This window comes from Culex pipiens, chromosome 2, assembly GCF_016801865.2.
Source record: "Culex pipiens pallens isolate TS chromosome 2, TS_CPP_V2, whole genome shotgun sequence".
Taxonomy (NCBI): Eukaryota; Metazoa; Arthropoda; class Insecta; order Diptera; family Culicidae; genus Culex; species Culex pipiens.
The window spans coordinates 165152350-165165281 of record NC_068938.1 but is presented as its reverse complement, the minus strand read 5'-3'; the positions used below and the strand labels follow the sequence as shown (position 1 = coordinate 165165281).

Below are 12932 nucleotides of genomic sequence, written 5' to 3'. Positions count from 1 at the left end.
ACAAAACAAGAAAAGCCAAATTTAACGTTAAATTAAAGTTGAAAACGGGAAAAATCTACAAATTTGACTAAAACATGGAGCTGTAGAAGGTTCACACAGTCCCTCGTAAGTACAGAATTGGTGGTGGGTTCATTAACGAAAGACAAGCACCGCCGGGATTACCCTTCAGAGACAGAAGAGTGCGACTTTTCTCAATGAGATGTCGCCGCCGGTTTTAGCTAAAAACCCACGCTATGAGAAAACAACTGCGGGCTGCAAAAACGTACACGAAAGAATGAAAATCGCACTTGCAGCCGGAGAGAATGCAGGTCTAATTTTGAATTTGAACCAGCAGCAAATGGAACTTGCGTGTGTGGTTTGTCAGATCGGCAGGCAAGACTTGGTGCGACAACAAAATCGTACACCACTGCTGCACTTGCTAAGTGAGGTTATGGAGTGTGACGGAAAAACTGCACTATTCTTGGCAGCAGGATGAATGGAAATGAAAGACTGCAAGCTGTTGAAATGTTTAGTTTATGGAATACCGAAGCGTTTTATTGATTGACGAAATGATGAAGTTTGATTTTTGTGCTACTTCTCAATGGGTAATGACGTATTTAACAGTTTGCAAAATTAATATTTTTTCCGCACGTAGCTCGGCCGCATGTTAGTTATTACAAAGTTGTCAAGTTGTTGGCCTTGACAACTTTGTAATAACTTCAACTTTTTGAAATTGATTTTTGTGTTCGATGAACCACTTTCAATTTTGAATATAGTACAGTCCAGACTCGATTATTCGATGGACTCGTAAAAAAAACTTTGGAGTACACATTTCGTCAATTTTGAAGTCAATGTCAGTAAACGCTTCAGTTTCGTAATGGTATGATAGGTTTGGGCTCCCTGAACACGTTTTAATCGACAAAATTGAATTGTAGTGAAGGGAATTCATAAAATAAATAAAATTGAGAATCATCTTAAGCATGTTTATCTGTGAGGGTAGTAACAATTAGGGTTTGCGCATGGTTGCTGTTGCAAATATTATATTTTTTGGATCCATCCTAAAGAATAAATGAAATTGCACATAACAAACTTTTCTCTAAATTTAATTCCATTATACTTAAAATATTAGATAGGGGTCCATTCACAGTAAAAACATGTTTAAAAATGCATTATGCAACAGTACAGTTGACTTACAATCATGCGTTAAAAAAAGGTTTGACGATCTTTTTTGCAAACATCTATTTGCCTTTCTTACAAAAGAAAGGTTCAAGGTTTGCTTTTGGAAAAACGCTTTTCTCAGAAATCTTAAAAAAATCGTGCACGGCGGGGAATCGTCCCAGAAAAAAATCCTATTACTAATTTGAAGGTTTTGATGCGCTCTTTCGATTGAATTTTGGCCCGAAGCCCGGAACTCAAAGCCTGATTTTTGAGAGCTCTTTTTCTGAAATACTTGTGCGATGTCTGTATCCGCTCTTAAAAATGTGTGTCTTCCATCATTGGAAAACCGCTCGTAAAACCCACAATTTTTATATTTCAGATTTGTAGCCGTGGGGTCGGAGACGAACATTTTATTTTTCGATTCACAATTTTCGACCAGTAAATGTGGTCAAAGACATTTTTAGAGGTATTTTTTGGACTATTTTACAGATAACACTATTAAATTAAAAGAATCCTGTTTCAAACAAAAAGCCATTCGAAAACATGCACCATAAACTGCTTGGGCCCAAAATTTGAAGCTTTTCCAAAATGTATTTCCAGAGATATAGCCATATTAGTGTTTTACGTCTTATTTTTACCCTATTTTTTTCTATTAAATTTTTGGTTTTATACAGAATCATATACTGAACATCAAATTCGAAGTCCCGGCTCGTTCTCGCTTGAAAGATCGACAAGTCGTCAAGTCGAAGCATAAACGCCAGCACATTTACGCTTGCGCGTTTTACGCTGCACGTGAAAGTTTTCTTTCTGGCTTCTCATAATAGATCGACAAAGTGCAATATCGATACATATTTTTTGAAGTTTATCATAGACTAACATTAAAGACTGAGTACCCTTTATTTTTTTCTAAAAATGTCAATCCAATATTTTTTTTCTAAATTAAATATAATTATCTGGCTCCCCATAATGTACCTCTGAAATTAAAAAAATGGCATTCGAGGTTTAGCTTAAAAAGATTCGAAGCTTTAGGTCAAATTCTCACTGGGTGGTATCATTATGTTTCTGAAAAATTAATTGCACCAATATATTTGTCGAGGTTTCATCATTTTGTAAGAAAGGCTCTATTTCACATTTGGTGATATTAAATCGGTTTTGCTTGATAAAATTTTATCGTGTTCCTCAATTATGGGTAATTTTACCCCAGAAAATGATGAATTTTCATCAGTTTTTGATGAAGATTCATCAGGTTCACATTTTTACACATTTTTTATGTAATATTACTAAAAAATAGAGTTAATATTCAACCTACCAAATTTTCAATATTCCAAAATTCAACTTTTTTTTTCTGTGCAATGATGGTTCGTATTTCAGGGTCCAGAAATAGTAAACTAAAATGAAAAATTGATCACAATATGTAAAATGTAAAAATTCTATAAACAACACAAAGAAAACCAGTTTTTGATTGATACATTCTGAATCAAGTTTTGAATGTTTTTTTCTAAAACAAACATGGCCACCAAATGGCCGACCGGGAATAATACCTTATGCATCAGTTAGAAATCGTCATCCGGAGCGAATCGGAATACATGGGACCAATACAAACAATCGCTCTACCCATGTTTTGCACAATATTTTGAAATTTTCGATTGGTTTCATCTAGAACAAACTTAAAGCAACAAAATCTGTGGAAAATAAAAAACTCTCCTTAATAATCTTCATCTCATCCAAAATAGTCAAACATTCACCCTCGTCCGCCGCTGTGTCGTCATTGCTTTTTTTTGCGGCACTTAAGCTGCTTGCCGCTGCCGCCAATTCGCGCGAGTTAAGTCGTAAAATCGACTTACTGGCGGCTGCCAGGCTGATTCTGGAATTAAGTGCCACAAGAGGGTATGAAAGAGTGTGTTCTAATTCAATTAGCCGATCGTCATGCTCTCGGGCCTTTGGGTATGGGGATATATTTGTTAAGTCAACCAGAACCCGCTTGGAAAGGTGAATTAAGGGGGGATTGGGGTGGGAAGTGGGGAGAGAGAGGGAGGACTTGAGAAGCAATTTAACTCTGAATGGGATGCAAGAATGTGTATCGCAGTTGGTATCTTGCGCTATAATGGATGTTTTTCTTCGTGGCTAAAATAAGTTAAGTGGGAACGCGTGATGGATTATGTTTTTTTTGTATGTATGTATGTATGATCCCCATACCCGCAGGCAACTTGGTCCCGAAACACATGTGAGCGCTAGGTGAACAATTCGATCATCTTTTACTCCGTAATCTGTACACCCACGTGCATAAGTTTTTTTTGCACGAATTTTAGTGCTACAAATACCGGCGCAGAAAACAAAATGATTTCCCTTTTCCCTTCCCAAGCGCCGGAAATTTGTAGCGGGTGTAGGGACACTTTGCATAGACGCCCTTGCTCCCATCACGTCACTGAGGGTATGGAGCGACGAGAAATTAATAAGCATGCCCCCTTAGTCGAACCTTCATTAGAGAAGCAGGCAATCCACAACTCACAGCGAACGACCAAGGGAACACCCTACCGCGTATATAGTAAGGTTGGCGTGGTTGTCTTTAATGAATTGTCAATATGTGTGTGTAAATGAAAGTGTTCATTTGTAATAAAAAGGAAAGCTCTCACCAAATTACGAATTCTTCACATCCAGATGGGCATTTTATTCTTGAAGTCCAAGTTTTTTCAAGTCCATCTTTGAAAATCCACGAAAGCTTCATTCTTGAGTTGCTTTGCTTCTCGATCTTCTGTTCCTGGCACTGTTACCGCCGTTTCCCGTGTTGTTTTTTTCTCAGGCAGCTCCTGAGTTTTGGCATGTTGAACAGCTTCCGGTGGGTCTTCTTAGAGATCCTATCGATCAGTCTCCACCCGGCATTCACCCGATTGAAGATCTTGTCTCGACACAATGGCCGGAGGTTTGTGCACTTCCTCTCACGACGCAGATGAAGCAATTTTACCTTGCGCGCAACGAGTTCCGGATCATTCACAAACCGTCAGAATTACTTTGTGGAAAAATAAATTTTAGTTTTAAATCAAACACACAAAAAAAGTGGAAAACTTTAGAAAAATGACAAGAGCAGAAAAATTTACAACCGACCCGCCGCGCAACCTTCTTCGATCTCCGCGTGATGGATTATGTTTTTTTTTTGGCTTAAAAATATCTCTGTTCGTTATCAAATTATTTTATTTTGATGATTTGCCAAAATTCCGAAAAATATATTGCAGAGAACACGCATCTGGAATCTAGACACCACTTTAAAATAAATTGAAAACATTGTAGTATTCTGAAGTTCAGTCTAGACTCGATTATTTGAAGTCGTCGTAAAAATTTCATTTTGGATAAGGCTGGACCAAATATTTCTGAAAGTTTTTTTTTTTAAATTGGCCCAAGCAATCAGGGGGCAAAAAATATTTTTGTAACTTCAAAATTTCAATGGAAATTAAATGGAAATATTCAAATGCAATCAGCTGAAATCATTTTAAAATGCATTCCCCTGCTTTCAGAATAATTTAGGCATGTTTGCGTTTATTAAAAAATCACAAGAATTTTTTTAAAAATGGTGTTGTACTATACCGCAAAAAGTTTTTTTCCGCTGAAAAAAATATTTTCGTCAAATCTTACATTTTTTCAAAACAAATGATTGCGAAATTACAGTACTAGTGTAAAATGCATTTCAAAACACTTTTTTTATTCAAATGTTGAGACTATGGCTTGTTATTTCAATTTTTATATTTTTTATTTTTTCAAACTAAAATGCTACCAAAAACGGATTTGCAAAACGTACAGAATTGTTCTTTTCAATAGTAAATTCAAGACTTTAAAACTCCCAATAATATTATCAAAAAATCAATTCTGCATTGAATATTACTGATACATAATTCTGAAAAGTATCGTATTTGTGATAAATTCCAAACATTTTTTCCAAAGGCACTAAAATGTATAGAACTTCTTTAAATGGTCAATTTCATAGTTAAATACGTTAACACTGACTGATGTTTTCGCATATTACACGTGTGGAATACTCCAATCAAAATAACTTAAGTTAAATTGTTGATGTCAACCATGAAAGACACTAGCCACAAGTCCTTGAGATAGATTGTGACGGCTGTGTGTCAACATATTTCGGCTGACAATTTCCTTATCCCTCACCACATCCCCTCCCTACAAGTGACCGGTTTATCCTTAATTGACTCGCCACATGAAGACCGGAAGCAAATAAGCTACGTTCAATGGCAAATAAAAAAAGAACAACAGTGAGAAAAACCACCCTCCTCCTCATCATCCCATCGAAATAGAGTAGAACGCTTGGCCTCGGAATTCGGGGAAAAAAGCTTCTCATCTTCTGATTTTACTATACTCCTAGCGAAGATCATCAAAAATTTTCGCACAGTGAATGGAAAACAAACACACATGCTCGCAATCCCGAAAGCACCAAAAGTGACGATGAGATGAGAAAATTCATCTCACCAAAGTGAGAAAAGCACACAAGCACGCTCTCACTCATCACCGTTTTGTAATCTGTGACACCGTGAGTAGCACAAAACACAAGAGGATTCGACCAAAAGGGAGACCTGTGGTGGTGGTGGTGGTGGGCTTACGTGAAACAACGCAAACATTTGGCCGACTGATAAGAAGCTGCGTTGGTGTGGGTGTTGTGAGGATGCTGTGCTGCTCTGGGTGCGAACGGGACTCTCTTTCTCTTTTGGAGAATGATGCTGGAAGATTTTTCGAAAGTAAGGATGCTGTGGATTGGTTTCGAAATTGTGGGTTTAGTATTCGAGCAAAGTTGGATCTTTTTATGGTGGTTTATGATTTGTAACTGAAATCGTCAATTCATTTAAGTGAACATGTTGAAAAGCTTGTTCAAAATAAAATATGAAGAAAAAATAATGGAATATAGTCGTTTCTAAAATTAACATTTTATTTTTTAATGTTATTCAATGTTTAACTAAACTTAAGTTAGTAACCTTGTTTTATGAAAAACTTAACTGAACTTGTCTTGTCTTGTTTTTGATTTTAATTTTTAATTTTCTTATGCATTCATCTGGTTTAGTTTATATTTTTCAAATGACAGGTCCCGTGTAATGAACAATGGCAGAGGCTTTAAAACTATTTTTGATTGTTTTAAAAAAATTGAGTATGCCATCAAATCGGACGTCCAATTTTACATAAAAGCCCTTTTGACAATAAGTTTCCAACTCATCAATGTTTCAGACTGCAAATTATTGGAAATTGCGTCTTTTTCGAATGTTACCCTAAGTCACGAGATATAAAAAAACACCTTGGATTCGTGATCAGGGACCAAAATTACCTCTCAAAACAAAGTAAAAAAATTGAGAATGAGTCAAAACAAATCTGAGTTCTAAAAATATTAAAGTTCTCAAACGATAAATGCTGGAAAACTGATATTAAATCAATATTAAAAAAAAAAAAACTAACCTTGATTGCAGAAGATCATTACCATTTCATCTAGCTTTGATAACGGACCACAGTTCTCGCAATCCAGCTCCCGGCACATCATGCTGTAACAAACATCCCGTAGTACTACGACTCGGCATTACGACATCCAGCGAAGGGGGAGGAACAATATTTTGGGAGACGCAAAAGCTCACTCACTCACTTGCTCACTCAATCAGGGCGGTGAGTGAAACTGAAACGTTAAGGAAGCTTGCAGAGGCGGGGGTTATTTTCCTTTGGACCAGAGCACAGCATCCATATTCCTTGAACTGACGCACCCACCCCCACAGGGTCTGCTGCCAGACAGAGCTTGCCAAAAGAGCAAAACACCTCCTCGTGCGGAACGTTCACGAGTCACGGTGGAGGAATTCTCTGAGAAAGTGACGATGATTTTATGTATCTGGTTTCATAAGAACAATTTAGCGTGCCTTTTGTAAATCAATACTGTTCATTAATCATTAAATAATTGAAAAACTTTTCTAATCCATTGGACAACACTTAGAATACATTTGGGTAATTCTCCGCCAACTCATACAGCAGTTGCCCCGACCCCTCTTCGATTTGTGTGAAACTTTGTCCTAAGGGGTAACTTTTGTCCCTGATCACGAATCCGAGGTCCGTTTTTTGATATCTCGTGATGGAGGGGCGGTGCGACCCAACGATGCCAGATTATTTCATGGGAAATCTGTATTTTCTTAAAAATAAATCTGTATTTTATCTGTATCATGTCAAATTCGAAGCCACAGATTTTTTTTAAATTTTTAACAGCAGATTTAGGTTTTTAACCATATTAAAGTAGGGGAAAAATACCCATTTTAATCACTCTGAGCCGTTCTACCAATTCTCATCAATTTTGCCGTTTTCCGCTATTAAATCAACATTTTCAGATTTATCAACAATGGAGAGTCGCTTGCTCACTTTTATTTTAGCTATTTATTACTTTGGAACAGTCTAAAACACTTTAGGAAAGCTGTAATTTATGATCAAAGTACTGATAGGCCAATAATAGAAATAGGCTGAAAAAGGGTATAGTTCCCCTATGGTTCAATTACCAAATCGCAAAAAAAATGAATTATTTAAAAAAATCTGTACATACAGATTTTTGTGATTTTTGGGATCGAAAAATTTGTAGAATTCAGATTTATCTGTATATCTGGCATGGCTGGTGCGACCCCTTTCATTTTTGAACATGCAAAATAGGTATTTTTCAATAATTTGCAGCCTAAAACGGTGATGAGATAGAAACGCGATAACTTGTGATGTTTATTAGCAAACCCCTTATGTTTCTATATCAAAATTTTTAGTAATTGTCTGCTCTACACTTTAAAAAATAACCCCGCAAAGTTAGAAAAAACACGAAACTTTAAAATGAAAAATTTGGTCCTAAATGATAAAATGACCCTTCTGGGTCAATGTAGATTCGAAAAGTACATTAATTTTCCCTTAAAATGACATGTTCCAAATTTTTGAACAGTCGAGTAACGGAAAATGGGAGAGTTTTTTTAAACCGTTTCAGTGTTTTCGGGGGGTTGTTTTCGGGGCAACTTTTCCCGATTTCGTGTGAGTTGGTAGAGAATTACCCATTTCATGACGTTAATTTATCCAGGTTTATTAAAATCTGGCACTTTCAAGCTGAGGAGTTTCGTAAAAAGACTTTTCTTTTTTTGTCCATTCTTTCCCTATGTCAAAAGATACAAAATGGGTACGTAAATGTATGAATTTATGTATCCGGAGAAGGGATTTTCGGATCGATTTGGTTTCTTCGGCAAAGTTGTAGATTATAATTAGAAATGTTCAGAAAAAATAGTCACACTCTTTAAAAAATACCTACTGCTTTAATTAACTTTTTTAATATAAGTTTCTCAAAATACGTTTTTTTTATTTTTGTTGGGCTCAAAAAGACATTTTCTAAGCAATAATGTATGGTGGTTCAAAATCTAGTTCCAGAGATATGATTTTTTCGAAAAATGTCAAAGGTGTGGTGAGAAAAATTATTATAGAATCGAAAAGTACTTTAACGAATTTTTGATAAAATGCACCGTTTTAGTGTTATAGTAACTTTCAGGTTATAATTTTAAGAAATTTTAACATTTTTCTTTTTTTAAATACTCCATGAAGAGAAGCCACTTCTGCAAAATTACATTTTTGAAAAGCTGAGAAAATGTCTCCCTTCATCCAAAAGGGAGGGGAAAAAATAAAAAAAAGCAAAAAAACTGAAAATACAGGCCACGGTTTCAACATTTGAATGAAAAAATGTTTTTTAAATGCATTATACACCTGTCCAGTTGTTTTGCAATCATAAGTTTTCAAAATTTCACAAGTATTGACGATAATTTTATTTTTGTGAAAAAAAAATCAGTTTTTGCGGTGCTGAACATTGTAATTTCATAACAGTTCAAAATATTTTTAAACAAGCCCAAATAAGCTAAATATGATTATCAAAGTAGAAAATGCGTTTTAGATTTTTTTTGAGTTGATTAGACTTCCATTTCCATTGAAATTTTCCAGTTTTTTTTTCATAAAAATTTCCTCATTTGATACATCTGCAGTGAAAAATTAAAGTAATTTTTTAAATTATATTCATAAGAGTTTTGATTTTTTTTTTCAAACACAAGCGAATCTTAAACTCAGTTTTAAAATATATAAAATTATTACTTTTTTTCAGTGTCATGGCATCTAACTTTTTCAAGAGAGAATACTTTCTTAGATTTCGGAGAATTTTTGAATTTTTCAATCAGGAGCAGTTCTTGAAAAAAATCTTGAAAACAATAAAAAAATACAGTTGTGAGGATTTTATGCATTTTCAAAAGATTTTGTTTTTATTGATTTCTATGTTTTTTAGTACTTTTTAAACATGAAAATTTCTTTGAAAAATTTGATTGATGTTGATAAATTATGGGTTTTTGCATTTTGTTGAAAATGTAAAAAAAAAACAGATTTATAAAAATATTTTCTATGAGTTTTTACGTTTTTCATCCGAGACTTTTTTTAAATAATATTTTTTTAGTGTTTCAATCACAAAACAGTCATTTTTTTGGCAAGTTAGATGCAGCAGGTTTATTTGAAAGAATTTAAAGAATATTTGACAAGAGCAATTTTAAATTAATGCTTAGTTCAATATGATGTTTTTGAAAAAGTAAAACTGTGCTCATTTACATTATTTCCTATATAAATTGTTGAAATTTCCAATTCTTCATAAAATTTGAATATTTTCGGACTAATTAAAAAACTTACATCGCAGGAAAGCAGGAAATAAGTCAGAATTATTATATTTCATGAGAATCCCTCACCAATCTCACAAACAGCATCCATTTTCCGAAGCTTTTTCCATCACATCCCACCCACCAACCACCCCCTCATCAAGGACGGACGGATGCTGTGAGAGATTTTCCTCACAAAATCACTCTCTCCCTCTCTCCGACTTACAGGGACGAACGACATCGCCAAGCCAGCGAGCCAGCAGCCAGCATCAACCAGCCTGAACCGTTCAGAGTCGTCGTTCCTTCGTTCGCGTGTGAGTGCGAGGAAAAGTGAAAAGTGATTTCGGGGTGCGCGTGAAAAACGGGTGCCGAAGGAAGACCAGCAAGAAAAAACGCACCGCGACGGAGAAAAAGTTTTCCTGGAGGAAAATTTCCGAGCCCGCAAGGATCGCGAGTTCCACCCCCCTGGATTAGGAACTCGCGCGTGGCCAACCCTCCGGGATTACGTGTGGGTCGTGGTGAACTGTGCCCTTTTCCGCAGGACGACGACGACGACGGTGAGGGTTTTGCGTTTTTGGTCCTGAAAAGTGAGAGAAGAAATAAGAAGAGGAGGAAAAATCTCGGGTTCGGGGCGTCGACTTGGGGTGAACCCGGGGGTTCCGGAATCCGGTGGTTAGGTGGTTCCCGAAAACTGGGCGTCAGGAGAAGATAGTGCCCCTTTTGGGTGGTCAAAATGTGGATTGATGTACGGATTTTTGCGCAGGGAGTGGATCCAGGTGTGTAATGTGAGTCGGTGTGTGCGTGTGCCCCAAAATGGAAGCTGTGCTGGAAAAAGGATAACCAGCAGCAGCAGGACATTTGCCGAGAGCAACCTCCGGAGTTCCGAGGCAAAATGGGACCTTCCAAGGGGCGCTACCTGTGCTCGTCCAGGATGAGTTATGGCGGCGAGGCGAGGAAAAAGTATGGCGATCGGTTTTAAGGCCACCCTCGGTGAAATTCGTGAAAAGTGTAGAAATTTAAGAAATGACCACCCGAAATCAGTGTAGTGATCGAACGACCCCAAAATGGTCCCTTGGACAGCATTTGCGCTCGGTAGGCACCGTCGCCATCAAGGGTGAAAAACTAGTGTAGAAGCGAAAAAAAAAAATCCAACTCTTACAACATTTTCCGAGTTGAGCAGGATATCACGAAAGTCTGAAGGAACGCAAAAAAAGTATCGTGAAAAGTAGTGTGGGGCGGTGCAGAGAGTGGGGGGTGCAAGGATTTTCCAGTTGGCCCCTCTGAGATTTTCGAAAAAAGCTCACAGCATCCCTATCTCAGAAGCTGTGAGAGTGTCCTCTCCGGAAAATCTCTCCTTTTACAAACGCACTAACACACGTAGATGCTGTCGTGGAAAAACAGAGTGGAGAGTAGTGAGCAAAAAAGTGAAAAGTGAAGAAAAATTTAACAGAAAAAAAAACAAAAACCTTACCTTTGAGGAAAAGTAGAACAAAACAGTCGCAAACAACAATGCCGCGATCGCTACTTACTCCTCTACTGCTGGCAACACTGCTGCTGATCCTACGATCAGCGTTCGGCCAGCGCCCTCTCGGTAACGCGACCTTTGGTGCGTCCCACAACTCGACGGGCGTTATCAACGTCCTCCAAACCTCCACGACGGGTCATCCCCCGACGACCCCGGAGGAACCGTACTACTCAGAGGAGGAGGACGACCAGCACAGCGCCCATGACGAACACCCCTACCAACATCCGCCGGGAATCGACGGCAACCTACCCGGCCATATCAGTATCGCTAGCAATCAGTACGCCATAGCCGGAGGCCGCGTAAGCGATCCCCTCAACAGCTTCTCCCCCAGTATCAACGACATCATAGCGTCTGAAAATAACCACCTACGGCCCGTCAACCTCAACCCCGTGTCGGACCTGGTCGGAAAAAGTCGCAGCATCAACCCGTTCATACCGACTCCGAATCCAGCGCAGACCGGTGACTCCGCCGGTGGCGCCGGCCCGCCCGGAAGTTTCGCCGATCTCGGGGGAAACCGGAAGCCGTTCAACCCGCGGCGAAGACCCGCGTCCAGCTCGGCCATCCACAATCTGCGCAAGTTGAACAAGAATGCGGCGGCCAATGCTGCGGCGACGAGTGGGGCCGATAGTGGGATCGAGCGGGCGAACGATGGGAATTCTCCGCGGAGATTGCTGGGCCACGGGACGGTTGGGATGCCGATGCATACGCCCGGGCATCAGGGAGGACCGGGGAGTAGGCGAAGGCCGTACGATAACGTGCAGGGAGAGGATCCGCTGTGGCAGATTAGGCAGAAGTTTCAGAATGAGGTGAGTTTTGTTATTTGATGATATCAGCAATGTTGAGTTTCGGAGAAATTCTCAAAAGCATCAGCATCAGTTTATCAAAAATAAATTTATAAAATTTTGCATCAAATAACTTAATTTTGACCTTTGGAAAAAGCAATGCATAATTTATTTATTTCAATTTCAAGAATGCGAGTGGGTACCGTAAACCGGGGTAACATTGATAGGATTTAAATTTAATTTTCATATATAATTCGACTTTTCTAATGATTTATATTTTCAAAACATGTACTGGGATAGTTTACACAATGTTAAGTACCTCGAAAAAGGTTTTTTTTGATAGTAATTAGTGCGTTGAAAATTGTAATTTTTAAAACCGGGGGACTTTTACAGTCACTGTGATTCTTAATAATTTCACCCTACAAGTGTTCATTTTGAATTCATTATTACATTATTTACATTACTTACAAATTAACCTATGATAAGGTTACTTAAAATGTTTGAATCGAAAAATCACTTTTATATGTCTGTTTAACTTAGTTCAATAACTTTGTATAAAAAGTATACACAAAATTTTAGGTTTAGTGAAGCAATTGTTCCAAATTTGATAAATATTCATTAGAAATGTTTTTTTTTATTTTCATATAAATATCAAATTTTTTTGTCACTTAAATCAACTACGTGATAAATTTATTTTTTTGTGAAGGCCAATGCAATTAGTTTTTGCCCCTCCACCTCTTCAAAAAATTTACCAAAAAATGAGGGGGCAAAATAATATAGAAATTTAAATTTTCATACAAAAATGTTGTGAACGTTTTTTCAACC

At 37.5% G+C, this 12932-nt stretch overlaps 1 protein-coding gene across 2 annotated transcripts in view; it reads left to right on the top strand.

Annotated features, from left to right (window-relative positions):
* The window catches only part of LOC120424431 (tyrosine-protein kinase receptor), a 295519-nt gene that overhangs the window by 262202 nt on the left and 20385 nt on the right, over nt 1–12932 (top strand). For both annotated transcript variants that reach the window (XM_052707114.1, XM_052707113.1), the window contains exon 2: nt 10029–12131. In XM_052707114.1, the coding sequence (XP_052563074.1) occupies nt 11310–12131 (822 nt within the window). In that variant the 5' untranslated portion in view covers nt 10029–11309. The remainder of the gene's footprint in view (nt 1–10028; nt 12132–12932) is intronic.